Raw genomic sequence first — 26,592 nt, forward strand, 5'->3', positions numbered from 1 at the left:
ATTACTGTGTTTCGTCCTTATTATGTTGAGATGTGTCCCCTGTATCCATAGATTCTCTGAGACTTTTATTATGAAGAGATGTTGGATTTTGTCAGAAACCTTTCCTGAATTTAAATGAGATGATCATGTGGTTTCCATCCTTGATTCTGTTTATGTGGTGGATTACATTTATTGATTTATACATATTGAACCATTCCTGTATCTCGTGGATAAAGCTGACTTGATCATGGTGGATAATCTTTGCAATGTGTTTGTGAATTAGGTTTAAATCTTTATTTGAGAATTTTTCATCTATATTCATCAGAGAGATTGGCCTATAATTCCCCTGTCCCTCCCTTGTCCCTTTTGTTTACTACAACAAAATGATGTTTTCAAGACTTGACAGGGAAGTTGCATATATGAACTCAACAGTTGTGACTTTATGCCAAGACCTGCATGGGCTCAAGCCAGACAAAATCCTATCATGAGGATTGGGGAGGGGCAATGAACACAAACATCCCTCCCCTGACTGAGGAGCTACTGACGATGAGTGACAGCCTCTGGTGTGGAGAAAGTCGGTTTTCTTTGAGGGTGTGGCTCCTGGTTGTTCTGGCGTGCTCCAGGACAGGTCCCACAGCCTGGAGTATGTAGGCTGCACAAATTGGACTTGATGGTTTAAACAAACAAAACATAAAGGGAAGTATGGTTGGGCTTGGAAGGAAATGGAAGGGAGTGGAATATGATCATATGTTGTATGAAATTCTCAAAGAATTACAAAAAATACTATTTTAATAAAAGTTTGGGTAAGCCCTTAGGTGTTCACTAGTGTTTGGGGCAGAGGGAGATGGATTCATTGTTGAGGAGTTTACTCTTCACTATTTTCATTTCGAGGAAGTAGCCTCATCATGTGGTGATGGGGTATTTGACTAGACCAAGGTTTAACTGGGAGTGAAAGATCACATGAGCAAAGAGCAGTCTCTAAAAAATCTCCCTTCCTTTCTAATATAAACAGGAAGGAACTTTCAGTGGTATGAAAGTGGCAGGACGGTTAAGCTGGCTGAACCATGTAGTGCTTCCGTCCAAGGCTATCCAAATGCCGAGTAATGAGACGAAAACCGTAGTCGGCAAAGGTGAGGCTCAGAAACTTAGCAGGAGTTCTGCATGAAGTCAAGACGGAAAACTATAAAAGCTTGTTAATGGTAAGATAGTAAAAGGTTTTAGATTCCTCACAAGTCTAGTATTTAAATTGGCCACCAGCCTTCTCATAAAATATAAGAAGGAAATGAATACGACATTCTCTTGTGGAAATGTCTGAATCACTCTGCTCCCTTGACACCTGTTCATTCAAGAAAAGAAGCCAAACGAGAAGCTAATTGTAAAGCTAACAAGTTAGAACTTCTATTGATTTTTTAACTCATATTTAAAGCTTTTTAAAAATTGCTGTGTTCCAGGATAGAATTTTGTTCTTGTTGAGTGTAAGCTGCATGGAAGGAAGCAAAGCGACCATTTGCTCTACGGCATGTTTGGGTCAGCCTTCTTACCGTCAGATGGACACTGGCTTCACAAAGAAAGTATCCAATAAGAAAATAATACCCCCTAAAATAAAATAAAATAAAATTCACACCCCATTAGAACTTGTGTAAAGGCGCTAGAGTTGCTGCCTGAATGCTTCTGACATACCACTGCCTGACCTGTGGGGCGGGAGGGGGAGGGTTTACGTCAAGAGTGCAAGCTGCAGTGTGGAGGAAGACCCAATCCTTGCTCATCACCGTGCTGGGTAGCAGTGTGTTTTTATGCTGGATGTACTGGAGCATGCCACGATGTGCAGCAACAGCGTGTCAGTTACAGTGTCTAATATTCTGATTTGCTTTAGAAAAGTGGGATTGTCATAATAAATAAATACTCATTAAAAATAGTTCAATTTCTTAAGAATGCCAAAAGCTTGTGGCCTGTAAACTAATCCCTGTGGTAATTTTCTATATATAAATAGAGTAGCCTAGAATACAAGTTAATTTTTCTCTTTGTGCCCTTAGTTAAGATGTAATTTCTTCTTTTATTGTTTTTACCTTAAGAAAAGGAAATAGTTTTAAGTAGTTTAAAAATAACAGGAACTCGTAACCTGTGCAGCTGCCAGATCAGTCTCTCACAGGGAGACGGTATCCCTGTGTGAGGTGGGTGTCCTCCGCCGCTGCCTGCTGTGTAGAGCTGGGTAGCAGTAGCATCCCTCTCTTGATGGTCATCGTTTCCGCATCTGGAGAGCCTCTGTCCTTTGTTCTCATCTGAATCTTACTGGTGACATACTACTGGTAATCATGAGGGCTCTAAACCAGAAGAGGATTCGAGTTTCTAAGGGGAAACTACTGCTTTTACATAGTTTAATAAATTGCATTTAGAGAGTTTAACTCTGCCTATTGTGTTATGCAAATCACCAAGTCCTTCTGAGGATTGAAAGATATAGTCTAAGGGTCATTACTGATATAGTTTTGTTTATAAAAGTACACATGGCTACTAAATTCTAGTTATTGGGTAAATCGCTATCACAGTTTAAAAAGTGAAATTTCAGTTAAGAAATTGCTGTCCGCTCCCTAGAAAGAAATACTTTATTTAAGAAATATGAGGTAATGAGAAATAGAGTATTACTTATGGCATTATATTTTACTGTAATCAGTTTAATCAATATTTTTTTTTTAGAGTACTCAGGTTAACTGATACATTCAACCCTATCACATTGGTTTCTCTCATCCCTACTTTTTCTTCTCTACTTGTTTTGGTCAGTAAAATTAAAGAGTTGGAGAGATGGCTCAGCAGTTAAGAACACCGCTGTTCTTGCAGGGAGCCAAGGATTGGTTCCCAGATGCACATGATGGCTCCTACCATTTGTGACTTCAGTTCCAGGGCATCCCATGCTGTTTCTGTCCTTTGGTGTTCTTCCATAGCATCCTGGCTAATGTAATGGTTGGTCCAACTTGTTTTCCACTTAGATTCTGTTTCTGTGTGGGTTTTTTGTTTTGGTTTGGTTTTGTTCTTTTTTTTTTTTTTTATAATTTATCTACCTATCTACATAGCTACATATCTGTCTATCCATCTACCTATCTACCTGCCTACCTGTGTTCTACCTACCTGTCACTTCTCCTTTCTGTTATCAGTGTTGTGAAGACCTGGGGAAATTCCTAGGAACCAGTGAAGTTACTGAGTGGCCTGGCACATGTTACCATGAGTTTCTCAGTTTAAGCTTAACTTACAGCTTAATCTTTAAGGGTTTGGTTTTGTTTTGTTTTTGTAGAAACCCACTGTTTATGCTACTTCTAAGATCTAATCTTAGACTCTTAAATGCCTTCTAAAACTTTAAGACATAAAACAGACTCACCCTCATGAGTCAAGGTTTCTCTTCGAATTCAGGTAGGGGGAGAAATGCTTGATGTGGACTCAGGAACAAATACTGTATTGAATTTGGGGGAAAATCACTTTGTTTGACTTGGGAGGAGTAAGAACACGCAGGTTGAGAATTGATGTGCATTGGTCCAGCAGACACAAAGAAACATCTGTGGTCCATCTGAAACTCTAAGCGCTCTCTCTGGGATTTTTTTTTTTTTTTTTTTTTGGTTCTTTTTTTTTTGGAGCTGGGGACCTAACCAGGCCTTGCGCTTCCTAGGCAAGCGCTCTACCACTGAGCTAAATCCCAACCCCCTCTCTGGGATTTGTTAGGTTTATTTGTTATAGTTCTGTTTATTGAATGTATATGGAAAGTATCGCCCCTCTGGGACAGTTAGCTATAGCATATCCTGCATTTGTATTTAGGAACACAAACATTTTTTCCCTCCTTACTTGAGATTTACAAGAGGAGAGAAGGGAGTCTATGGGATGGATTTGAAGTAAGGTTGCTATATCTGATTTGAGTAATTGCAGTAATTAAAGGTACGTTAAATGTAATGAGTGATGTCAGCATGGCTTCTCCAGAGTGAATTACCCACTGATTTTTCTTTCTCTCATGTTCCACAGGAAACCAGTTTCCTCCCATTGCAGCCCAGGACCTTTCTTTTGTCATAAAGGCTGGTTACCTGGAAAAACGCAGAAAAGGTGAGCTAAAGGCCCAGTGACGAAGCTAAGGCTGGTTTGCTTGTTTGTTTTCCATCCCACGATAAAACACGTTTGTACATACTCATGGGAGCAGTTGATGTAAGGGAATGTGGAAAACCTTATCCAAACACGAATGCCAGCTTTACATAGTTTTTACAAGCAAAGTATTAGTCTGGCTTTCAGTGCAGCCTGGGGCATTTGTAACCAATTCTGGAGCAGTCCCTACATCTTGTAGGAAAGCTTCAGGCCATGACTGTGTCCTCAAGGTTGGAGTTTCTCACCAGTAACCAGTGCGAGCTTCCTGCACCCAACCAGTGAACACAGCCTGCTATGGTTCAGAGCAGCCTGGCATCTCCCCCGGTGTCTGTTACCCGCTTCAGTGTCCCTCTCCACTGGCCTTGAAAATTGGGACTTGACCAGGCGGTCTCCTTTCAGCACAAACATAAAATTAAATGGGTTGGGAGGGGATGGGTTATGATCCAGGAATGCAGGCATCTTTATGACCACACAGCTTCCCTTGGCTTGTCGCTTCAGACCTTCTGATCACGTTCCATGTGTACTCCTTATTTTTAAAAATCGTTTTAAGCTGAAAGAGGTAGTAGAAAGAAATGATCCAAGTCAACCCTTCCTTCCCCTTTCCCTTTTATGACAAATTTGAGAATGAGACCCCGTGGATTAATTATATCAGAATGCTCAGTCTGATCCTTTTTTGAGACTGTAGAGGTTTGGTGACCAGACAGCTAACACCATTGTAAGGGGTGGGGAATGCAGATTAATGTTGGAGGTAAAGGGTAGCTCAGAAATTGTCTTAGTGTACGTTCCCGTGTGGTGAGGAAATGTATAGCATTATGTGAATCATGCATAGTAGCTAACCTGCTCTTTCTCCTACTTTTGGCAGATCACAGCTTTCTGGGGTTTGAATGGCAGAAACGGTGGTGTGCTCTCAGCAAAACAGTGTTCTATTATTACGGGAGTGATAAAGGTAGTGTTGGCATTTGTTTACATCAGTTTCCATTGAATGAGATTGCAATCATTTTCCTATAGAGTGAACTGAAGACAATATGGAGAAAAAGCTGAGAATTTATGAGAATTATAGCTTAAGACTAATTTATATTATCTTTCAATATTTGACAAGTGTTGTCAATTGCAGACTGTCCTAAAATTTAACACACTTATGTTTTGATGAATTATAAAAGAAAATAAGAAAATTTTCACTCATATAGCTTTCACCCTAGTAAATGTTTCTCATCTGGGTTACCGTTGTAGAATTGGAGGAAAATGAGGACCATGATGATATGAGATAAAAGTGTTTAAAGATAGGAAAAGTAGTAAATTTACTTTAGATAAAATTTAAAGGATACAGAATTTTCTGGCCCAACTCTGCAGATGCCAGCAGCAAAAGCAAATGTGTATTGAGTTTGCTATATCGTGGGCCCTGTCTAGGCAGTTTAGCTCTCTACCTAAGTGAGCCAAGTAACGTAACTTGTTTAACTCACAGCATGCCATCCAAGTAGGTCTGTTATTAGTGGATTTGTTTACTTATAATGTTTTATTAGCATATGTTAGTTATATATAATTGCCACAATCTATGTGGCTTGGGTAATGGTTTTGCCAGTCTTCCATGGGTCTGAAGTCTTGATCCTTGGTGTTGCTGGGCCATTCCTCCCTTCCTTCCTCACTGTTCCTCTCCTGCTTCATATCTCTCCTTCTTTCCTCTCTCTTCCTCTTTTCTTCCTCCCTCCCTTCCTCCTCCTCCTTCCTCTCTTCTTTTCTTCCTCCCTCCCTCCTTGATCCCTTCCTTCCTCCTTCCTCCTTTCCCCTCCTTTTTCCCTTTCTCTCTTCCTCCTTCCTTCCCTCCCTCCTTTCTTCCTACTTCTTTCCTTTCTTCCTCCCTCCTTCCTTCTCTCTCCTTCCTCTATTCCTCCTTCCTCCTTCCTTCCTCCCTCCCTCCCTCCCTTCCTTCCTCCTTCCTTCCTTCCTTCCCTCCCTCCCTCCCTTCCCTCCTTCCCTCCCTCCCTCCCTTCCCTCCCCTCCCTCCCTCCCTCCCTTCCTTCCTTCCCTTTCCTTCCTTCCTCCCCTTCCTTCCTTCCTTCCCTCCTTCCCTCCTTCCTTCCCTCCTTCCTTCCTTCCTTCCTCCTTCCTTCCTTCCTTCCCTTCCTTCCTTCCTTCCTTCCTTCCTTCCTTCCTTCCCTTCCTTCCTTCCTTCCTTCCTTCCTTCCTTCCTTCCTTCCCTTTCTCCTCTCCTTCTTTCTGACCCAGTGAGTTTCCTTAGGGTTACAGCAGCATGTTGGATAAGCCCCTGAAGAAATATCCCTGCCTCTCCCATCAACCGTGGACTGCGTGTGAATCCTCAGGAAGCAGAGTCCCATGGGCTCCCCTGTCTTCCTGTGCGCATAGCCACATGCCCGGGGTTTGCGCAGTGATCTAGCTCATTTATCTTAATGTTAGGAAAACTAAGGACTGAGAGGCTAGCTTTGTGCACCATCCATTCTCAGAGCGGTTAAAATGCAGGCCTGTGTTTATGGCTCAGGTTTCACTATTGACCCTGTCTTAACTTTTATACTTTACAGCTTCATTTATTAACTAATATACATTTTAGTAATAGTTCATGTAATTTTAGCTCTTATTTGAATAAGTGAATCTGCAAAATAATGAAATTTAAAATCTATGTATTTCTAGTTTTGCCTTTTTCCAAGGGAAAGCAGATTAGAAGGTGAATACCGTATAATAGAAGCCGTTGCTCATAGAGGCATGCAATAGCCAACATAGTACACGAGGTTAAAGTTGCACTAGGAAACCATTGTTTACACAGTGAATATGCACTAACAAAATGTTTATGAAAAGTGTATACATCTATACAGTCAATGTGTGTATTTTTACATAGAACAAAACATTAGTGAAAAAGATCTCAAATAAATACTCTGTCCTTAGAGAACACAAGAAGAAATGAAATACATAATAGTCACTTGAAGAAAAAGGAATAAAATCCCAATGCCACTGTTATTATTTTTCCCATAGAATTGTTATTTATTACTGTGGTTTGGAGATTTGTTTTATTTATTATTATTATTTATACTTAGAGAATTTATTAAAACCATATGCAGATGAAATTATTGTATCTCAGATAAATTTGAAGTTTTACACAATGCTAGCAGTCGGTCTTCCATTTTGGTTGGTGAGATTAAGGACTTTAGAATCTAGTGGCCATTTTGGACCCTGTCACTAATATGTTCCAGGTTGTGGTGGCACCTGAGAGGTGGTCACAGCACATGCACTTCCCTCCTGCTGTGAGCAAGTCAATGATGGTGTCAGAAAACTCAGTCCAAATTCAGTTACAATCAGCACAGGTCACAGCGTGCACTGCCATTATAGAAATGTAGTTTTCTACACTATTATGAGTTTTGATCAAAATCTTACCATTTCTCAAAAAAAAAAAAAAAAAAAAGGCCTTCTCTACCAGACTCAGAAGAGGAAGTTTAAATGCTTGTGACTTTGGTTCGGTTAAGCTTCTCGTTTCTATCTTCCAAGTGTCTGTGATCACTAATGTAATCTTCCTCAAACCCAAAGGAATATTTGTATTTATATTTTTCTCCAGAGGCCAATGTTATATAAAGAAATTCTGGCTCAAATCTTTGAGATAGTAAATCCCATTTCTGTTCTTATTGCTAGATCTTATGATGCTGTCATCCTTGGCATTTTGACTTTTTGTGCTTTGGGAATCCACTTAATTCCCGTGGCTACTTGTATTTCAAGTTAGTGATGCCATGTCTGTTACTGTGTTGATGCTTAAAGACTTGACCTGGATTTGCATTGCCCATTGCTCTGCCTTCCCATGTCCCAGGTCTGTCTGCACTGTGCTGTCCATTGCTCTGCCTTCCCATGTCCCAGGTCTGTCTGCACTGTGCTGTCCATTGCTCTGCCTTCCCATGTCCCAGGTCTGTCTGCAGAGTGCTGTCCATTGCTGCCACTTTTTCTTTTTTTTTTTTCAGGAAAACATATGAAATAACATTTTAATCTTCTTTTGTGTAAATCAAATAGCTGAGTTGTGTAGCTTCATTGTACATGTGAACCATTACCTACTCTTTGGAAAGAGCTGTTTAGATATATGAAAACTATATAATAAGTAATATATAATAGTACAACAGTAAGCCTCCAAGTGAGTAGGATTGAGATAAATGGTTCATAGAGGCACAAGGCGCTCTTGATACCACTCACGAGGTTAAACCGTACTTCATTACTGTTTTGACATATACATAGCTCACCTTTTCTATCTTATTGTGCATGCCAAAAACCATACTGACTTATCAAGGTAGTAATGGCTTAGAAGGCGTACTGTCACCCTCCAGGGCATGTAATGCACTTACCTCTGTACCCATATATATTGTGCATTTATTATTCATAGCCATTCAGGTCCGTAAGTAACAGCCACATGCAGTAGACGCTTTATCACTTGGTGAAGTCCGTCCATCCTCCTAACTCCTCTCTTTGCCTGTGATTGCCATGGGTCCCATCTGTCAAGCGTTCTACACCCTAGATACTCAGACTCCCATTGAGGTACCCATTCATCCACTTACTCACTTATTCACAGTTTTATTAGGTAAACAGTTTTAGATAGTTGATATAATAAATAGTGAGAATCCAAAGATCCTTAGAGGTGCTCCCTGCTTGAGTTGTGAGTATTCATGAGAAGAAAATCTGAGGCTATGAACAGATGTAGGAACAAGGTGGATAGACACAAGTTCAGTGGTATCCTAAGGAATTTAATTTAAGTTCCTTTGGATCACAAAGGAAGGGAAAACTAACTGCCAGGAGCCTTAGGGGAAACTTCACTGTGATAAGGGCATTTTATTGGGTCATAAAGAGTTTACTGGGTAAAGACTATAATTTTAATTATTTGCCTGTCCAAAATTTGTATTTGAAGCCACCTCTAAGAAAGTAGTGTTAGGATGTAGGGAATGTAGACGTGATTGGATCATAAGGGCTTTATGCTCATGAATGACCCAGTAAAAATGTTCAAGTGAGCTCTGAAATTTCTCTTTTGTGCGTCTCCCTTGCAAGGCCACAGTGTCTCTGCCCTCTGGAGAAGGCAGCAGCAGCAGAATGTCCACTTTCAGAGGGAAGACCTCTGCAAGACCTGCTGGCATAAGACTTTGAGAAGTAAATTTCTGGTGTTCATAAATTACTCAGTAATGGGTACGCCAGCAGTGCCGATGAACTAAGAAAGAACAAAGGGTAAAATTAATATTTCAGGTGAGAGAAAAGCAGAAATTCAGCACTGTGAAAGCCCATGGATAGGATCAATATAAGCCAAGTTGAGACATTAAGGGAAGAAGGAAGGAGCAGCATAGAACAGGTAGTCAGCCTTCTGAGATCTGACAATAAGGCTTCTCTAAGGATTTTATTTTTAGTGTGGACTTTAGGCAGAAATCTATATGATCAGACTTGGCTTTAAGGATTGATTGAGATGGAAAGAGATTGTCAATAGAACCATTTAGGAGGACATTGAACTAGCCTAAGCAAGAAAAATTAACAGGGCTACTGAGAGTCAGAGCAAAGATTGAATGTAGCTCTCTGACTCCATAGCTCTGTTTCCCCCACAATTTGTGGTCATTACCCAGCATTCCAGAGTGCCCGTAAATGATGGGTCAGTTAGGAGTTTGTTCCAGACCCTGGGTTTTGGATTTTTCCTTTTCTATTACTTTTTACATGGTCCTGAAACAGCATGTGACATGAACTTTGTTCTTCTCCTCTTTTGTGGAGGAATGTGATGGGCAGGTCATTGTACCCATGTATTTTCAGGCCTTAAACCTCCCTCCTTCCTCCTAGTTAGAGAACGTGCCAGTCCTCTCTGGTAACTGAGTGCTACAGGAGTGTTGGTCCTACCGAGTCATCCTAAATGTAGACCAAAGTTTCTTTAATTAAAAACTGTTTTATTTTGGGTGTTTTGGCCACAGGCACATCTTACACTGCGTAAGTACCTGTTGCCCAAGCAGGCCAGAAGAGGGTTCAGATCCCCTGAGCTGGAGTTACAGATAGTTGCAAGCCACTGTGTAAATGCTGGAAACAAGCCTGGATCCTCTGGAAGAGCAGCCACTGAGCCATCTCTCCAGCTCCTAAAGGTTCTTTGTTACATCATGTTGTAATTTTTCTTTATAAAAATTTAAAATATAGGGCTAGAGATGGCTCAGCCATTAAGAGCACTGACTGCTCTTCCAGAAGTTCAGAGTTCAATTCCCAGCGACCACATGGTGGCTCACAACCATCTGTAATGGGATTCAGTGCCTCTTCTGGTGTGTCTGAAGATAGCAACGGTGTACTCACATACATAAAATAAATAAATAAATCTAAAATTTTTTTTTAAATATAGAACAAAAGTCATCAGAAATTTAAAGTAACAAAACTAAGGATTTACAGAAAAATAAAAAATGTCATTAAATTAACCTTCCTGCTTTTACATCTCCTACAACTTTACCATTGATAGGGGAAAAAATAAGAGAACATATCTCTTCCATTCAAAACTTATTTCTGTGTGAGGACATCAATATTGTATCATGATGACATGTGACATGTGTGACTGAGTTGCTTGTATTTATAAGATCTATATTACAATTTTGTTTTATTTGATGTAGGAAGGATACTTTTATCCTATCCTAGCACCAGTAATTCTTTTTAAATCAGAAAATATTGTTGTTAATAGACTTTTGAGTCTTTGATGTGCAAATATTGTCCTTTAGGTTTATTATAATAAACCTTAAGTGTCCTTTCCCTGCCTGCCTTTATGGGTGAGACCCCCCTGCAGCAGGATAGAGAAGCTAAGAGCACACCTGCTTCTCAGTGGGATTTCTTTACTGTGCAGAAATCGTCAAGTACACACTCAGCTTTGTGAACATTGATAGCTGTGAATGTTACTGACATGTAATAAAGTGGGACCAGTATAACTTAAGATGAATCTCTACATACTAAATGTATATTTAGATTGAAAATAGGTATATTTAAAATAATACCACATTGCACTATATAACTCTCCCCCCTCCATCTCCCCCCATGTGTGCGTGTATATGTGTGTGTATACTTGTTCATATTGCTGTAGTCATGTGGTATATATTAGATAGATATATAGTTATAGCAACTATACATAGAACTATATATAACTGTAGTGTATACAGTAACTGTCTAGAGAACACCCACACTTCTGGATGTTCTTTGAGCATGTATGTATCAGATACCATTATTGCAAAGCATTGTACTACATTAGCTAATGTCACAAGTGCTCACATAACTATGATATGTGGATTGACTGAGTCACTGCATGATTGGTTGAGCCAGAGGAAGTGGCACCGGACAGTAAAGGTTTCCATAGCAGAGTTAGGAGTTTTGGGCTTTCCTGTCAGAGTGTTCCTGACCTAGTGTTCCTAAGCATTGTGGGTAAGCTGCGCTGGTGTCACGGCAGCTCTGCTTGAATGTTAGAATGATCACTCTGTCAGCCGTTAGGGAAAGGGGTGAAGGAAATGAGACAGGGCAAGATGCATTCAGAAGTTAGGGTGACAATAGAGGAAGGCTAAGGTGTTTCTGTGTAAGCACACTGTGGCTGTTGTCTTCTTAGATGTGCAGCTTTCATGCTACAATGAGTCACAGTGTAATGTCACCTTCATTACTGTAGGAACTTCCAAAAGGCTAAAATACATATAGGCTATTAAGGACTTCTTTATGTAGTGATAGTCTTAACAATGACGATTTGTTCTTATAGTCTAACGAATCATAGTGTGTGTGTGTGTGTGTGTGTGTGTGTGTGTGTGTGTGTGTGTGTGTGTGTGTGTGTGTGTGTTGAGGCAGGCTCTCTTGTGTCTGAAGCTGGCTTTGAACTCACTGTGTAGCGAGGATAACCTTCAGTTTTTGATCTTACTGGCTTCACTTCACGCATGTTGGAATTTCAGGTGTGTATCACCACACCATGTTTATGTGATACTATGAATAAAACCTAGGCCTTCATGCATGCTACACAAGTACTCTACCGACTGACTACATCTCCAGTACCCCATATCATGATTATTATAATGTCAATTTTAGATAAAAATACCAGATAGAGCGATGAAAGTAGAAGCAGTTTCAGAAAAAAAGCCTGTAACATTTTTATTCACAACTATTTTATTATTAAGTATGGAGTTTACACCTGTGCTTAAGAATGTGCGTCAGATGCTCTCAACCAACCATTGGACTGAAAACAGGCCCCCAATGGAGGAGTTAGAAAAAGGACTGAAGGAGCTGAAGGGGTTTTCAACCCCTTGGGAAGAACAACAATATCAACCAATCAGGCCCCCCGTACCCCCAGAGCTCCCAGAGACTAAACCACCAACCAAGGAGTACACATGGAAGGATCCATGGCTCCAGCTGCATATGTAGCAGAGGATGGCCTTATCAGGCATCAGTGAGAGGAGAGGCCCTTGGCCCTGTGAAAGCTCAATGCCCCTGTGTAGGGGAAAGCCAGGGTGGAGAGATGGGAGGGAGTGGGTGGGTAGGTGGGTGAACACTCTCATAGAGGCAGGGGGAGAGGGGTTTCAGAGGAAAAATCAGGAAAGGGATAACATTTGAAATGTAAGTAAAGAAAATATCCAAAAAAAAAAAAAAAAAAAAAAAAAAAACTGTATTCAGCATTAATCTGGCATCGTGCACCAAAAATAAACCCCACAAACCAGCAAGACCCATTCAGTGCTCTGGGGCAAGTACTTCCAGCAAAATAAAAAATGAGAATTGGATTATAGAAGAAGTGTGTGTCTATCTTGAAATATTACATACTGCCCAATAAATATTTGTATGTTTCTTTGCATCCATTAAAGATAATTTTTTAAAAAGGTTTTTAAGTATTTGAGAAGACTCTGTGACTATTACTAAATGGCATGCCTGGGATAAACAGCCGTCTGTTCTGGCTGACAGTCTATGAGCTTCTTCAATCATGGCCACCTACCCCTTGCTTTGAGGCCTGTGGCAGGGCCAGGAGCTTGTGGTGGAGGAGGAGTGCTCATCTTCTTGTGGTGGGGAAATGAGGGAGGAGCTTAGCAGCATCTTAGTGCCTCCCTGAAAGGAGCCACCTAGCGTTGGCTTCTGCTGGGTCACTCCCTGAAGGTTCTACCACCTCTCAGTAGCCCTGCAGGCTGTGGTCCCAGCCAGCCACACACGAGCCTTCAGATGGGAGATTCCACATTCAAACTGTAGCCATGCTGTACTAAAAGTACCCGACTGTTATTCTTGTAACTTACTGCTCTTCAAAAATGAGGAAAAATAGAAAAGTGGGAGATAGGCAGAAATTTCTGTTTGCCAGACCATGTTAGCCAAACTTCTAATTTTAGTGAAAATATTTTTCTTTGAATCCATAGATGTGTTCATAGTCATGGATTTATTAACAAGCCCTTTATTTAACAAATATATGTAGCAGATAATATTTTTCACATAAAATAGTACTCTATATGTCTTTATAGCTCAGAACACCAAAAAGTGTATTTCAAACATTGTCACCTTTGTTTCTGAGCTAAATAAACAAAAGGAGAATGCTCATTTATCTTTAACTGGAGTCCTAGAATAACTTGCTAAGGATTTTTGAAGAATTTATTTAAGGGATTTAATATTGAGGAGTATCTTTTCTTCTCCCTTCTAACAGACATTAGAACTTACAGAAACAACATAACTTTTCCACAGAGGAAAAAGACCCTAAGTATAACTGACAGATAGCATCAAATATTGACAAATACATTGCATATGTTTATATGTGTTAGGTACCAAGTTACATTCTTACAAGCAATAGAAGCAGCTTCTCACCAAAAAGGAAACCATCAGGCAAAGGCCAGGTCTGACATGTGATATCACCACTGAGTTCTCCCTGACATGTGATATCACCACTGTGCACTGCCTGACATGTGATATCACCACTGTGCACTGCCTGACATGCGATATCAACCACTGAGTACTGCCTGACATGTTATATCACCATTGAGTACTCACTGACATGTGATATCACCACTGAGTACTCCCTGACATGTGATATCACCACTGTGCACTGCCTGACATATGATCACCACCATGCACTGCCACTGTTTTTGCCAAGATAATGAATTCTGAACTCTCTCCTGGCTCTTCTGTTACTTCTTTCTGTTTAAGAGTTCAGACCGCAGCATTTGCTTGCCTCTCTCAGCCTCTGTGGTGAGAAGCGATAGTGCCATCCCCGGTAATCTTAGGACAAAATCAGAAAAGATGCTTAGGGGCTGCAAAGCCTCATTTAATAAATGCCCTCAGCTTACAGGGGTACTAAATGATTCGGAATTATTCAGTTTCATGGTTTTGCTATATTTAAAACAATAGGAGAGAAAATGGTGATTTTCTTTAGTGTGTGTGTGTGTGTGTGTGTGTGTGTGTGTGTGTAAATATGTTCATGTGAATACATGTGCCGCCATGGCCATCTTAATAATTGCTATTTTAAGCATATTTTTGAAAGACAGTGCAGAAGAAAAGGATAATTGCACAAAAAATAGACAAGCCAATTGTGTCTTGGTAGGTGGCAGTAGATATAGAGGAGAACATAGAGGAAGTGGATGGAGGAAAAGGAGAAGTCAAAAGTGGTACCCAGTTGTCTCATCTAGAGACAGGCATTAATAGAGGTGCTGTTTGTTGAGATGGGACGGTAAGTGTGCAGACTTGTGAGTGGTTCTGTTCACTCTGTTGGTGGACAGAACAGCCTCAGGGACCACTTACTTGTCTCTTTTTATAGGGGAGGGGTCCGATAGAGGAGTACATGGGCGGGTACACATTCTGAGGCCAGAGCAGGCCTTGGAGTGTTTTCCTCTATCACTCTTCTCACTGCCTTTAGACAGGCCTCTGATTAAACCGGTAACTAACGTAACTCACTGTTATGGCTAGGCTGCTGGCTAATCAATGCTCTAGGGATTCACCTGGTTTAACCCATCAATGATGATGGGGTTGCAGGCATGCCTGGCTTGTAATATTGGGGTTGAGAATTCAAACATACATCCTCATATTTACAGAGCAATCAGTGATGCTACTCACTAAGTCGTCTCAGTTTCCTCCCCCACCTTATTTTTAGACAGATTCTCTCACTGGCTAGTATCTCATTGACTAGACTAAGTTGGTTGGCCATTGAGACCCAAGTATCTTCCTGTTCTCACCTCTCAGTGCTGAGATCACCATTGTGTACAACCATGCCTGACTTTCTCTTGCTTGCATCTTTCTGATGCTTGCGAGACAAGCACTCTGCAGACTGAACAACTTCCTAGGCTCCACGATCTTGCTCTGGTACCTGTGTTTGCCTGTTTGCTTTTCCCCTTCTGTTCGTCCTACAGAGGTGTATCTATATAATCTGCTGACTCTACATCCCTAGCAGGGCTCCCTCCTGATGCGTGTCAACATCTCCCGTGTTACCAGGATGAGAGGTTTAGAGTCAAGTTAGAATTAAGCTAGAGGTAGAGTCAAGTTTGTAGCTGGTAGTGAGTGGAGATTGAACCATCCAGATCTAGCCTTCAAAATCTTGTTTCTATGGGGCAAGTTGAAAGAAAATCTTTTAAAATTTCTCTGGACCACGTCAGTGCTTTGCCTTACATTAATTTTTTCTTTGTAGTGGAAATTAAGTTCCTCTTACAGTGCAAGTGGATCATTGGCTGGTGTTTGTGGAACACCTACATTTGTAATGCACGTATTTTATGTCAGCGAGAAAGACCTGATAGTGTGTGCTATTAGTAATCTTTGTCTTAACATACTACAATGCTACCAGGCATGTTTAAAGTATTTAATATAAATTTGTTGGATAAATGGTTTAGTTTTCTTTGAGAATGGTAGAAAGAAGCAAATCTGTTCACATACTATTTTTTGCTCTTCCGTCAGTATTTTGCCAGTTGGGTATTTTACAAATTATGTCTGGGGAGCACCAGACATAAAAGAATTTATCTGTGGGTGAAAGAATTCATAGATGAGTCATGTTTGCACGTGCTGCATGTTAAGTTTTTTCTTAGAAATTCAGTCAGTATGTAAGTACACTGTGCCTCAAGAAAATCTAGCCTTATGGAACTGTTAACGTGTGGGTTGTTAGTCCTGAGGATGTTTTGTACATCGTAGGTTATGCTTTGCCACTGAACTACATCCCCAACTGCACTGTGTTCAATTCAGCAAAAAGCATCTTCAGCATAGGTGGTCGGAGACTCCCCTGATATCTAAAGGAACACTTATTGGAAGGTGTTATGGTGCCCTTTCTTTGTCCTTCCTTTCTGTTTTGAGGCAGGATCTCCCATTGTAGTCTAAGCTGGCCTCAAACTCCGGATGGTCTTGCCTTGGGTCCTGTGCTGATTTGCAGGCACACCCCTGGCCTGTACTTTTCATGGTGTAGTTTTGTAAACCTTAGAGTTAAGTATGGAATTTTTCAACCAAATGAAGTGCAAACATTTTAACTGGAATTTTCTGACTTGCCCAGATTTAAACTATGAACAAATAGATTGTTCAGGCTTAGGTTATATTTGTCTAACTCGTATTTTTTCTCATTTGATATTTTGGGTAAAATAGCATCTTCATGGCCTTTAAAAAGTGATGTTATTCCAGGTGCTAAATTATTGTATTTAAGAAAAGAAGGCTGGCTCTGCATTATGGAAGCATTTCTGTCCTTGCCCTGCGATCAGTAAAAGAGGCAGTTTGTCCCACATCTGATTTGAGTGTCCTGTTAACATGGGAGGTAACCTGCTGCCGGGCAGCTTCTCTGTCCACACAGCACTGTCCACTGCATAAAGAAAGCCCATTGAGTTTCGGAGCATTAAATCCTGTGTTTCTGTCCCATTTTATCAATCTTTAAAATAATATCTGTCCAAACAAAAAACACCTTTCCTTTTGAATGTACCAGATGGGATTCAGGTCTGCTTCCTCTAGTTCCTAGTCCACTGACTGGCTAAAAAGCTCCTTTTAGTAATGGTCCTTTCTTTGCCTGTTCACTCTTCTCCATCCCCAAGGCTTTGCTTCACATTTGCGTTCCTTTTTTCTTTTAAGATTAAGAAGGAACAGTTTGCTTTAAAGGCCTGCTGAGGAAGTGGTGGTGTTGAGGGAGGACAGAGCAGGGGTAGGAACGTCCGGCAAGTTTCAAGTTAGACCCGTTTCCCCTTGGCTTCAGGTGAAGCTAATGTTTCCTAGCAAACTCAAGTTCTAGTGCTTCGGCTTTTCCCTGTGCATTTCTACACTTTCCTCTGAACAGCACCACAGACCCCTTCCTCCAGTTTCCTAATACTTCCTAATACTTCCAGATTTTAGAGCTGTTGAGTAGCTGACTGAAATTTCTCCAGAGTCGACAAAGAAAATCTGTAAGTGAATGGACTCTAACTTTGCTTTTATCTTCCACAACAGACAAACAACAGAAAGGTGAATTTGCAATAGAGGGCTATGACGTCAGAATGAACAACACCCTTAGGAAGGATGCAAAGAAAGATTGCTGTTTCGAAATCTGTGCTCCTGATAAACGTATCTATCAGGTTGGAATCTTAATGTTGTCTTGAAATTAACTTGGTGAGGAGGCCTGATTTCATTTATGAAGGCATTAACGTTTTATTAAACCAGCTTTCCCCAACATGTTAATAATAAAAATTCTGTTTTGTACATTGAACATTTATATAAAGAAAAAATACATTAAATTTTTTTCTGATTGGTTCAAGAGATGTATCCTTGGAAAAGATCAAATGAATCTGTAATTTATCAGTTAACATCACATGTAACATTTTATATCTACTTTAATAGAACTGTGTGATTTTCTAAAAGAATGACATAGTAGAAAGAATAAAATTATCAAAGGAAAAATATTAGAGGATTAATGCATATTGTATTGCTTGGAGTGTGGGAGAAAATGAAGATGAAGATGCATTATCAGGACTACAACTCAAGAGCCATGGGGGCATCAATACGGAATGTACGCTTAATACGTTTTAAATATCTCAGATCGCGGTTGAAAGCCAGTTAATTAAGTTGTCAGGTAGTGTGTTGGAATCTGACAAGAACATTTTTAAGAAAACTGTACCCAGCAGTCTAAAGAAATTCATGGGTGTCTTCTAATTGTCAAGGGCAAATTTTGTTCATCAGTTCTGCCTTTGACATTGATGAAGAGAAGCAGCATTTTTCCCTGTGCAGCTGCCAGCTGCTGATCAGAGTTTCAAATCCATCATCCTCTGCTTCAATTACATAAATTTGTCAAAATTAACTGTACATTATAAGAAGCATCCTTGCAAGAACAGTAACCTCAGACATGAAAAGAATCACTAATGTTCTTAAGAAATGCTGAGAATGTAGCACAGCTTTCGGACTGCAGTTACCATCCAGTCCTTATTGTTTGAATTTTTTCATTAGTTTACAGCAGCCTCTCCCAAAGATGCTGAGGAATGGGTCCAGCAGCTGAAATTCATATTACAAGGTAAGAGCAGCAGTTGAATGTGTTTTCACATTCCTTCCATATTCATTTAGTAACGGGTTGACCTGGGTTTTCACATATAAAGCCTTCCTGGCTTCTGTAAGAGCGATCACGAGAACATTGATTGATGTAATAACGTGGTCCATTCACTTGGGTTTCTGAGAGCATCTTCCCTTGAATACAGTTGGTAACTTTAAGATTCACACACTTGTAAGACCATTTAAAATGCTTTCAAATTAAGAGTGCAGTGCTACAATGGTAGCGTGTAGGTGTTAGTTTTCAGAGTTGTGTTCGTTTAAGAAACACAGAATTAAGTCTCTTGCATTCTTTTTCAATGTGCTTTACAAAACGTACTGTGAAGACATGGGATCCGATGTTATTCCCGAGGATGAAGATGAAAAAGGGGACTTATATGATGATGTTGATCACCCTGTTCCGGTCAGCAGCCCGCAAAGGAGCCAACCAATAGATGATGAAATTTATGAGGAACTTCCAGGTATCTATTCTGTGGTGGTGAACTGACAGAGACCATAGCTCTTCTTCTGAGCCACACTTGGGTTTGTGTGTGCAATTTGTTATCAAATTGACAACTTGAGTGGGAAGTGGTGAGCTATTATGAACAAAGGCAATGAAAACTATTTTATGGAAAGGTTTCTATCTGAGACATTTCAAGTGTGGGTGCACGCTTATGAAAAGTGAAGAGACCTTAAAATGAAGCAGATACAGCCTCATCTCTTGGGACCCTTGGCTCATTAGCATTGTTTATGCTACATAATTTTTTAATTAAAAAATTGACTTGCCTTACAGTTTTTTCCAGGAACGCACACATCATTTTTTTAAGCGTCTTGGAACTTGCATTTACCAGAAGTTCTGTTCACACCCCATATGTCACCAGCCTTCTGCTCCCTGGTCCTCTCTGCTGGATTCCACGGCCTTGTCTTAGAGGAATGGCAGCGCTGAACTGTAAACAAGGCTCACTGAGGCTTGGGGAATGTTTTATAATTAGTATTTATCATAAATGGTAAATCAAAAGGTTTCCTTACTTTAAAAGTTCAGGCCTGTAAAGTGTGGTTACACTTCAGTAGTTGTTCTACAGCAGAATTAATTACTTATTGGCTCCCTGGCTATGTGGTGTCTAAAACAGAAAACTCGTAATCTGAACTTTAGAATTCTTGGTCTGTAGCAACACTGAGAACGGTGTGACCAACGCTCTAGGCTGAGCTTGCCCTTTCCCTGCCGATTAAAAGGGCTCAGTGGAGAAGAGGGGGATTATAAACAGCGCACATGCAGCAGTTCTTCTCTGATCAGGCAGTGTAGTACTATACTAGACATGTCCCAAATTAGTGTCCAAGTGCCATTTCCATCACAGTCAATAAAACATAAGGACCATAGCACAGACTTAGAGTAAAAAATGTTCAATTCTGACTATAGTAGTTCAGTGATACTATAATGATTTCTAGATCTATAAAATGGAGATGATATTGCAGGGAGAATCAACTGAGGTAATTCAACACAGTTCTTTCCTTGTCTAAGTCCACAATAAACATAACACTTTTATTTTTTGAATTTACTTATTTTTATTTCATGTACATCAGTATTTTGCCTGCATGTATGTCTGCGTGAGGGTGTCAGATCCTCTGGAACCGACAGTTGTGAGCTGCCGTGTGGGTGCTGAGAATTAAACCCTGGTCCTCTGGAAGAACAAGCAGTGTTCTTAACTGCTGAGCCATCTCTCTAGCCCCTAGCCTCATTATTTTTCATTGTTACACTTGGTGAATTTGAACAAATGTTTATGCGATGTTCTGACCAAGTAATAGTAATGGTAGCCATTATTAAAAAGGACTTGTTCATCTATGAATTAAATCTTACCACTCTACAAGAGGACACTTAGCACAGAAGTGTAAAGTCGTGAGAGCAGTGAAGCGTGAGTTTCTGTTGCTCCACAGTTGTTTGTTTATAGCCCCGCTTCCTGGGTCATCCTAAGGACACGGCATCGGCCACGGCATCACTTAACCTCAGGTGGAGCATCTCTGTGGCTGCTTGGTTTTAGTCACCGCATCATTAACACAGTTACTTTAGGCTTTAAAAGGACTTGTGACAGGACTGAGAATGTGTCCTGATGTAAAGGTGAAGCATGAAGCCTTAAACATGGTTTGACTGCCATCCACATTTCAGCCCTTTAAGATTTTACAGTTAATGTACTGTGTCATGGTTGCTGTGTTAACTGTTAGGTTCTGTGTTTCTTCAAATTTACCCTCCTCTCCCTACCACCCAAAGAAAGAACTTCACTGAGAACAAGGATCAAATATTTTGTTATGTCTATACCAAAGGCTCAAGGAAGATCTCCTGTAGAGCTCGAAACTTAAGAAGTGTGAACTGTCCTGGCTGCAGGTGTTCTCCCTCATTGCCCTCCTCCCCCACATACACGTATATTTTTGGCCCAAAGCCATGCAATGTTGGAAATAACTGGTTATTCTTTAAGTAGTGTTACTTCTTGCAGTAGTGCTAGTAGAAATTTCAGCTGCTATGAGGTCTCTTTGCCTCTGCCTGGGATCCCCCGATGCTGTACGAAGTGATTGAGCTTGATAGAGCCTGCAACTGTGCCCCTGGGAAAGGAACTGCTGTAAGCAGCTGTGGAATGTCTCCTGCTTCCTTCCCCCCTGTGTAACTAACAGAGCCATTTCAACATCTGCACAGTTCAGCAGGTTTGTCAAACTGAAGCCCGCAGCTACAGAGGGAATTTTTTTTTTATAGGAGGCCCTGAAGTTGTCTCAGAGTTATAGTTTTGTTCATTTAAATATTTGAAACCGAGAAGGTAACTTTAATTTTGAAAAGTATCTCTCTTTCAGGGTTAAGGCTCAAACGTGTTGCAATTACTGCTTCTTTGAAAGTTAAATTTCTTTTGAGTCTCAGAACATAGCTGCAGACTGTTGGTGCGTCCAGCTCTGTACAGGGAATGCTGGTCTCTGAAGTCCAATTGGTTATGCTCTTAGAGTTAAATAATAATCCTATTTTAACACAATTTCCTGTCAATTACGTACTGTTGAAAACTAATCCCCTGAGTTGAGAGATGAAGCACACAGATGCATTTGAAGAAGTCTGGCATTGACAAGCCGCTATACATGCAAAGCCCTCTTCTGAATAAGGCGAGTTCTTGCTCTAGAAAGTGTATTTTTAATATGAAGTAAACCTTCAGTGTTCAAGTCTCAACAGTGAGAAGGAAACATTTGCTTAAAAATTATGTTCTAAAATGTTTCTTGAAAAATGTTTATAATTCTGTGGGACTGTAAATAGTTTCAGAGGATTTTCCGCTAGAATATTCCAACTTTATTACAGAGCTTTCTCTTTAATTTCTTGTTCATTAATTTTTAACTAACTTCAGAAAAGAACAGAATAAATTTCTAGATTTTTTTTGTGTTTAGGGATTTATAGGGGGATGTACTGTGGGCATGCTGAAAGTTTTGGGCTTTTCTTCAAGTACCCCAATGTCTTGCCATCTTTTTTTCTATTTTATTACTACTTATTAGCATAGCCAGTTGCATGTACATACATCGTGAAGTGACTATAACAGACATTTGTTTGCACAGCTAATATATTGGCTAAAGTATGTTGAACTGATTAATGACATAGCAATGAGCTCACAATTTCAGAATGTATGGTCAGTTTATTATTAGAACTACAGAAAAGCACTTCTGGCTGGCTGTAACTCTTGAAGGCAAACAATACTTGGGAAATAGTCTTAGAAACCAGCCTGGCTTGCCCCTCCACAGCTTAGTGAGTTTACTGACCTTTTCCCTTCAGTGACAGGAAATGGTATATTAATAACAGCACGATTTCTCTAGGCACAGACTGAATAGAATCAGCTGGCTAACAAGAATGGTGACACCCATTAGTCTACTAACTGTGCCACTTTCTGGGGGATTGAACTTGAAATGTTCTCCTGGCCAGTGGAGTAGAAGGGAGAGGGCAATTGAAAGCAGGAAGACAAATTTCTATTCCATTAACCTGTTTCTCTCTCTCTCTCTCTCTCTCTCTCTCTCTCTCTCTCTCTCTCTCTCTCTCTCTGTGTGTGTGTGTGTGTGTGTGTGTGTGTGTGCAATCAATCATTTTTTTTTTTTTTTTTACTTTAATGACAGACTGGGCTATTTGGAGCCAGCAGAGAGTGTTTTTATTCTTTGGTCACTTAATTACACTTTAAATTTATTCAGCCCAACTCTCTGAATCTAAACTGGAATGTGAAGTAAAATGCTGCTATAAAGTGTTCAGTGAAACTATTATATATACATAAAAAAGAACACTCTTCAAGGACTTGAGTTTGAAGTAGTTTCCAGCAAGTGAGCACAAATGCAAATTTAATCAATGCATAGTTGCAACCTCCCCCAGTCCATTTTAACTTTATTTTGCTTCCATCACTCCTAACTCCAAGTTAATACCAAGGCCACGGAGATCTTGCGGTCTCCAGCACTAACGTAGTCATAAGTGACAGTCAGTCCTGACTTAGTTCTCACTCTTTCTTTGTAGTCTACTATCACAGAGCCACGCTGTTTAACCACCTCAGTATTGCTGTCTAAGAAGCCCATTGGTATTCTTGTTTTTAAACAAAGTGACTGAAGTTAGTAAATGTGACACTGTCCCCAACAGGATGATAAATTTGTTCTCCCAAGTAGATGACTACAGTTAAATTCTTAGATGGTTTCAACTTTATACTCTGCTGAGAGGATTATCTGAAATTCTAAAAATAAAAGAAAAATTGTATAAATTATGATCACTGTATATACAAAGGGCTTATTTATGTGCCTATCCACACATGCATATATACACATACATATACACAAACACACAATGTATTTTGGTTGAACCCAGAGTTTTGTGCAAGAGTTCTACCTGTTTGTTTCTTTTTGGTGGCTGCAGATATGTTTTTAATCTTCTCTACATTATTTTATAATAGTGATATGAAGTTTTGAAATACAATTTATTTGCCATGGGTTGCTGTTGGCATTGCAAACAAATTTCTTCATTATAAAAAATTACATATTAACCCAAATACATTATATATATACATATATATATATACATACATATACATTATATATATATATCCCCAAATATTTATGAGCATGCAAAACAAGTGGATTTTTTGTTGGTAGAGACAAATAACTCATCCTTGAGAATTAAAAATATATCACCTGTCTACAGCCAGGTAACACTTTTGTTTCCAGGGTATATTTGGTGGTACTTGCTCTGTGTGTGTGTGTGTGTGTGTGTGTGTGTGTGTCCAAATAGAGATGTTGCTAACCCTAAACATCTGTAGTATACAAAACAGGCTCTATCAAAACTACTTATGTGGCTCAAATGCCAATAGCACCGAGTTTGTGAAGTCTTGGCCACAGGGATGTGTTTGCTCTGTCTCCACCAGCCTTTGTATATTGAGCTATGAAGAGTTCTACCTGCTTCCACCTTAGAGTTTTATTCATGTTTATAGGTACAACATAAATCTTTTTAAATATATAAAGTAAGAGTTTCATAGGATGTTCCTGAGTCTTCCTAGATCGGCTCAATTTTTCTGTCACCATTTTTGTTCCTGGACAGTATTGAAAATCCTTCTTGGGGAAATGAGAAAGACAAAGAGGAATAAAGTCAAAGACATAGGAAACATTTTTTCCCCTCTGCAGCTACTGTGAAGGAAGAGGCCTTTTGAGGGGGAGTCTTGTTCTATTCTGTTTTGATAGGGTTGTTGTCGTGACTCTCAAGGGAGACACTAGACCTCTGGGTTGGGAATTACCCTTCTCTGAAGGTCTGCTGGGAGATGGAGCAGACCCAGTCTGGAGTGGGACAGGTGACTTGAGGAGTGGAGCTCTTTGGACTGTTGTCCAAGAAGACAGCTAGCTGACTAAGCTGGTCTCTGTCACTGGAAATGGGCAGGGAACTGTGGACATCTTTCAGAGATGATGAGCAGAAGGGGTCTTACCTGAGTGTACTCTACAAACTGCACTGGGCCTTACCTCTGTCTGTTTAGTCCCTGTTGTTATTACTAAGTCTTAATTTTCAAACCTTTAGTTCTGTGAGAAGAAACTAAATAATGCTGATTTACATAATAGAATAGATGCTGTGCCTACCTAGTGCTTAATTAATAGTGTGATGTGAATTTGTATCCCTCGTATGCCCATTTAAATACATGCAGTTATGTATTTTAGACAGAAATGTGATTTGTTTGCTTGCTAATTGAGGGACGTCCTTCCATTTCTTTCCTTGATCTTCTCTTTACTTCCTCCTGCTTGCGTCTCTCATTCTTTATTGTCTCAGTCCCTTTCCCTCTTTCTATTCCCGTCTTTCTTGCTTGCTTTCATGCCTTTAGTTCAGAAGTACTCGTGTGTGCACATTACAGGTCAGGCATTGCTCTGGCCTTCCATACACGTGTAGGCCTTGAAGGATGCAGCTACCTTGCCTCTTTGGTCCAGCCTTTGACCTACAACCTTTAGTTTCCTGTGTTTTGTCTTATGTGCATATAATATACTCATGTACCATGAGTTAGCTGCTTAGGTTTTTCTGACATAGAAATCCTGTTAAAATTAGTTTTGTGTATTTCTAACATGACACTTGTTTTCAAGTCACCCTCCTTGTCACCCTCCTGTGCCATCCACTGCCTCCTCTTATCTCTGTGTCCCTACCTCAGATATCCAGAATGCCTTGCACTCTGTGAACAGCAGACTGGTATAGTCTAGAAAAGGAACTGTGAGGGAAAGACACATCACATTGAGTCCCAGCCTTGCCCCTGACTGTGGACATACAGGAAAGATGAGACTGGAGGGGCAGCTGTAAACACAGAAGCAGAAGTGCGCCATTAACTTTGCTTATTGGTCCTTGTTAAATAAACCTTATTTTTCAATTTACAAAAGAGGTGAAACTAAATGAGCGAACAGTTCAGTTACTGGGGTCAGTTGGGGCTGTGGATACTGAAGTGGGCAGTGGACACTACAGAGTGACTGTGAAGTATGAGGCCAAAGTAAGGAAGGAGATGAGAAAGGAGAAGCAAAGAGGTAATATGGCAAAAATAAGATCATAAAAATAACTACAAGGGAACTTGATTAATCTCTTAGAGAAGACATCACATTAGATTATTTTTAAAGATTTATTTATTTTATGAATGTGAGTACACCCACCGTAGCTGTTGTCAGACACACCAGAAGAGGGCATTAGATCCCATTACAGATGGTTGTGAGCCACCATGTGGTTGCTGGGAATTGAACTCAGGACCTCTGGAAGAGCAGTCAGTGCTCTTAACCCCTGAGCCATCTCTGCAGCCCTCCCCCGCCCCCATTAGATTTTTTTTAATTGAGTAGAATCATTAGATTCTGTATTCCATATTCCATATTCCTGGAACAAAACTACATGGAGAGTCCCACAGTAAGGAAATGGGAATGAATGCTCCAGACAGCCCTTCCCAAGGAAGGCTACTGTGGTGGTATTAGTATTTGGCACCATAGACTTTAAGATATAAAGTGAGAACACCACATAGAATAATAATTAATGGCACTCACAGATAACACTTTATCTGACTGCATACATTTTAAATCAGTAATACAAAACTTAAAAAACAAACAAGTTCCACATTTAACATTTCTTCAGCCACAGAGGAATGTTTTTTGGTTTTTTTTTTTAACACACTGCTTTCAGAAACTGGCTGGCTAAGGAGGCAGAAATTTAGTAAAGATAAGGAAGAACAATGAAATTAGTGAACTAAATGTAATATATTTTAAAGAGTATGAGTGAGCCCCAAAAATAACGATGACTCTCTATTCCTCGAATACACAGAGAACACTCATGGACACTGATTACCTATAAATTCAAATTTCAGTTCTCCACAAATTCCAATGCATCATACATAGGCTATGTTCTTTATAGGGGCCTGGGAATATGGCCTGGGAGTTGAGCTCTTGCGTAGTAAGACCCTGAGTTCTGCCTCCATATTGGAGGTAATAATAATGACGATAATGAACACTGTAACTTTATTACCCAATATTAACATTAAGTTAGTTAAAAGCACCCTGGTATTCCTATATTTGGAGATTAGAAAATGAACTCCTGAGTGGTCTGTGAGTTAAGAA

At 40.0% G+C, this 26,592-nt stretch overlaps 1 protein-coding gene across 1 annotated transcript in view; it reads left to right on the forward strand.

Annotated features, from left to right (window-relative positions):
- Nucleotides 1–26,592, forward strand: part of Skap2 (src kinase associated phosphoprotein 2) — a 180,090-nt gene that overhangs the window by 83,510 nt on the left and 69,988 nt on the right. Inside the window, exons 5-9 of the mRNA XM_032906515.1 lie at nucleotides 3,979–4,056; nucleotides 4,955–5,038; nucleotides 17,437–17,561; nucleotides 18,427–18,490; nucleotides 18,849–18,983. Coding sequence (XP_032762406.1) covers nucleotides 3,979–4,056; nucleotides 4,955–5,038; nucleotides 17,437–17,561; nucleotides 18,427–18,490; nucleotides 18,849–18,983 — 486 coding nt within the window. The remainder of the gene's footprint in view (nucleotides 1–3,978; nucleotides 4,057–4,954; nucleotides 5,039–17,436; nucleotides 17,562–18,426; nucleotides 18,491–18,848; nucleotides 18,984–26,592) is intronic.

The sequence above is a fragment of the Rattus rattus genome, chromosome 6, assembly GCF_011064425.1.
Source record: "Rattus rattus isolate New Zealand chromosome 6, Rrattus_CSIRO_v1, whole genome shotgun sequence".
NCBI lineage: Eukaryota > Metazoa > Chordata > Mammalia > Rodentia > Muridae > Rattus > Rattus rattus.